Source organism: Suncus etruscus, chromosome 18 (assembly GCF_024139225.1).
Source record: "Suncus etruscus isolate mSunEtr1 chromosome 18, mSunEtr1.pri.cur, whole genome shotgun sequence".
Taxonomy (NCBI): domain Eukaryota; kingdom Metazoa; phylum Chordata; class Mammalia; order Eulipotyphla; family Soricidae; genus Suncus; species Suncus etruscus.
In genome coordinates, this window is record NC_064865.1 from 498,393 (window position 1) to 502,291 (window position 3,899).

A 3,899-nucleotide genomic window follows, 5' to 3' on the forward strand; every position below is an offset into this window, starting at 1 on the left:
AAAGTTAACCACAAAGGATCCTGGTAGTGAGGAGACTGGCTGGTTAGAGGGCTAACAGAGGAACCAGAAGCCCTAGCAGATGGGAGAGAGCAGTTACTGGGTTAGATTTCACAGAAGAAGCTGAGTGGGTTGACCCAAACACACAGAGACTTGTGGGAAGTAGTTCCACATGTGGGAGACACGCAGCTAGAGGAGACAATCTAGAGGAGCTGAGTTCTGGGAAAGAGCCCTCACAGAAGTGGTTCCAATGCTAGAGGTGTCTTTCAGAGATTCAGGGATGGTCTTTGCCTCCATGGTCTTAGAGGAGTCCATAGAGATGGAGCTATGCAAGCTCAGCTAGCAGTGCCCTTAGCCCTGAGGTCTGACGCAAGGTTAGGGGCAGTGGTGCCATTATTCTCATGGTCCTGGTCAAGACCTGAAGAGTGAGAAGAAAAAAAGGAGAGCCTGGAAATGACTGCTCCATTCCCTGACAACTCTTTCACCTGAACCCCTCCCTGCTCCATCCCCACCCCCACTATATCCTGTCATCCTATTTCCTAGCAGCTTCTCCCCTCAGAACAAACAGGAAAAACATTAAGTCTCAAGAGAAGTTCCAACAATGGAGATTTGCACCTTCCCAAGAATTGGGGAGACCCATAAAAAAGCCAGGTTGGGGTGCAGGTTGGGGTGCATCAGTGTCTGATGAAGGAACCTGTGAGCCTGTGTGTGAATTTGTTGTCATTGGTGAGGGCTGCTTATGAGAGTCCTGCCTCAAAATTGGGCAACCCAACTGGTGGGTATGACCAGGACAAAGGAAGTGAAAGCTTGTAACTCCCAAGAAGAGTACAGAGACAGGAGGGTACAGGAGATGTTAGGAGTCACAATTGAGGTGCTGCCACCCTCCAGGTCCCTGACTACTTCTATCCCATAACCCCTCTCCTAGGTTAGATAATTTCTCCTACTACCTGATCCCCAAGCCTGGTCTGAATCCCACTCACCAGAGTGTGCCAGATCAAGAATGCAAGGACAGAAAACAGCACAAGGATCTTGGCCATAGGAAAAAATACACACAGCAGAAGCACCTGGAAAGAGAAGAAAGTTTGATTCCACTGAAATAGAAGGGAAAGGAACTAGAGAGATCAATATAGGGGTAGGAAGAGGTGAGGTGAGGGAATAGGCCTTAAACCCAAGGGTAAAACCATACTGGAATCACTAGGGTTAGCCAAAGGGGCCCTCAGTGAAGAAAAGAGTATGCAAGAAAAATAATAATAATTTCCTGAAATTGTGTTTTCTCTGGGTGACACAGTCAGGGGCTTGCAACACTAAATTCCAATGAATGGGGGCAGAAAGTCTCTGGACCTAGAGTGATAGTACAGAGGGTAGGGCGCTACCTTGCATTTGACTAACCTTGATCTAAGGTACCCCATATAGTCCTCCAAACCTGTCAGGAGTGATCCTTGATTACAGAGCCAGGAGTAACTCCTGCACACAGTTGGGTGTGACCCAAAAGCAAAAAAAAATAAGAAGTGGTTATTTGAATCCCCATGGAAAAGCCAGGATCATCATCCCAGGCCAATCTGTGAGGTCTACTCTGGTGGAACCCATTGACAATCTCTCACCCAGGAGTTCTGGGCCAGGAAACTGAAGGACCTAGCCCAGTCATGTGTTGCCTGAGTTTGAACAGGCTTCTGATGGTGCCTGTGAAATAGCACCGCTGGGCCTTCCTCTTCCTTCACAGTGTGACATCCTGGGTGTCATAACAGACTGGAGCTCACTTCTACCCAGCCCAATCTATCTGAGTCCTGGGGAGACCCTTCAGATTCTGTGCCCCCTGGCTGCTCCCTTCCTGAATTGAGGATCTTGCACAGAACCTGCCTATCTTCTCTTAGCCCCCCCCCCTCTTTTAGGGAGCTCCCAGACCTACCCTTGCTCAGAGTCACTCTTGGAGAAGATCATATCTAGAAAAGCAAGTAGAATTGATAAGAATGTAGAGAGGCAACAATGTCTGTCTAGAGTCCCCAAAAGAGAGAGGAAAATCAACCTTACAGATGGAAGCCTCAACTTGAGCTGGGCTAAAGGAAGATAGGACCTGGGGTAAGTGGGAAACAGAGGCTTGACATGGGGTGTCCTAGGGTATAATGAGGCTTCCCTGTGGAAGACAGTCTAAACAGCTCATCCCAAAGATCTCAGAGTTCCAATGGCCTTCTGATTTGTCCAGAGCAGGCAACAGGTGCATCTAGGGGGGTCTCCCTGGCCCCAGGTTTGGCACAGTATGCCTCTTTCCAGGTAGGGTGCACCTATGCTTGTGTGCAATCTGGGGTTCTACACCTAGTGGGTCTCAAATGTGAATGTGACTCTACCTATAGGGGTAGAGTCTATGGGGGCCAGGATATCTGAAACCTGAGGCTAGTGGCCACAGCCAGGGTGAGAGGGAGCTGATCCCTGGTGAGATCTGAGAAGGAAGCCGGAGCTAGGGGTGCCTTCATCCCTGAGACTGAAGGGTACCGATCTTGACACAGGACTCACCTGGAGATGACACCACCTCCAGTCTGATTTTTCTGGAGATCTGGATAGAGCTCTTCACATTAGTGCCACACCAGTAGAGACCTGTGTTCTTCTTCTTGACATTAGTTATGATGACAATGAAGAAGCCGGCCACTGGGTTGTCCCAGAGGAAGTATTGAGCTTCTTGGGCCATGATATTCATCTAGGAGGTGGTCACTAGAGGAGTCCAAGCCCCAGAATTCTTCTGACACCAGGTTTTGGCTTCTCCTTGGAAGTTGCTTGAGCACATCACAGCAATGTCCTGATCTTGTACAGCTCATACCACTTCCACCTCAGAGTCAAACTCTGGCTGAAAAGAATGGTTCTACGCCCAGAGGTCTGGGGGAAAAAACCCTCAGATCAGACTAAGGAAAGGTACACAGCCACAATTCACATGGACCCGGTGCCCCCCAGCCCACCCCCACTCTTCACTCCTTATTCTTCCTTTCCAACTTCCCTCCCTCCATAGGTCCACCCACTACCCACTCACCTGAGGCCAGGAACAGAAGTACCAGCACTAAGTGAGAGTTCCCCCAGGCCATAGGCCTCCTGAGCAGGGGTGAGTAGAGTGGAAGAGGTGAGGGATGAGCCCAGGAGAAAGGAGACAGGACCCTGACACCACACTACCCAGATCTCCAGCACATTGAGGTGCAAGAGTGAGACAGGAAATGTCTGGATTGGGTAAGTGTGGGGTCCACAGGGCTGACTGTGTGGGCAACAGAGATGGATTCCCAGCTCCAGGGAACCTCTAGCAGCAGGAGCACCTCAGCCTACTCTGCCCAGGAGCCTCGTGCACTGGGGTCCTTTCTTGGCTCCCTCTGTTCAGCCTACCCAGTACATCCTGGGCATAAGAAAGAGGCTGTCCTGTCCCTTCACTTCCAGAATCTTGACTTCCTTTTCAAAACCCCAACATCCCGGGAAATGACCAGCTGGGACTTGGGGAACATTCAGGGCCTAACCTATCTTCACATCCCTCACATCCCAGAGAAAGTAGATCCCCTGTCTGGAGGGTCATGGGCACCCTGTTTCCATACTCTCCCAACTGCCACTGAAGGTTGCCTATAAGCCTGGGTCTTTTACAACAAAGAATGACCTTGACCATCACACCCCTAGGTTCTTTGTACCCTCTTCCATGTCTCAAAAACACAAGCCAGGAAGTGGGTACTATATTCAAAGCTGGGGGTCAACAACTGTTTCCCCAGTAGATTTGTTCCAGAACAAATGTGGGTCCAACATGGCATTGGGTACAAATTTTTCTGCCCTGCTACTGTTGCATCCCCAGAGCCTGAAGTATTTCCTCTGACATCTGCCACACTAGGGAACCCCTGGAAGCTCACATTCTCCATGTCTCATGCCCCAAATGGGGGTTGGGGGGC

General features: G+C 50.1%; 1 protein-coding gene across 1 annotated transcript; it reads right to left on the reverse strand.

Moving 5' to 3' along the window:
* Positions 1-332: 332 nt before the first annotated feature.
* NCR2 (natural cytotoxicity triggering receptor 2) lies at positions 333-3,065 on the reverse strand. Its single transcript, XM_049765203.1, has 3 exons — positions 3,014-3,065; positions 2,506-2,667; positions 333-415 (listed from the first exon to the last, which is right to left on the reverse strand). The coding sequence occupies exons 1-3, from the start codon at positions 3,063-3,065 to the stop codon at positions 333-335; spliced, it is 297 nt and encodes a 98-aa protein (XP_049621160.1).
* Between the last annotated feature and the right edge of the window lie 834 nt (positions 3,066-3,899).

Excerpts from the sequence above, each read along its gene's own strand:
- NCR2 (XM_049765203.1), bottom strand. The coding sequence starts at position 3,065 with ATGGCCTGGGGGAACTCTCACTTAGTGCTGGTACTTCTGTTCCTGGCC. Across the intron at positions 2,668-3,013 it reads ACTTCTGTTCCTGGCCTCAG|AAGCTCAATACTTCCTCTGG; the intron begins GTGAGTGGGTAG and ends TCATGGCCCAAG. Across the intron at positions 416-2,505 it reads GGAGGTGGTGTCATCTCCAG|GTCTTGACCAGGACCATGAG; the intron begins GTGAGTCCTGTG and ends CTCACTCTTCAG.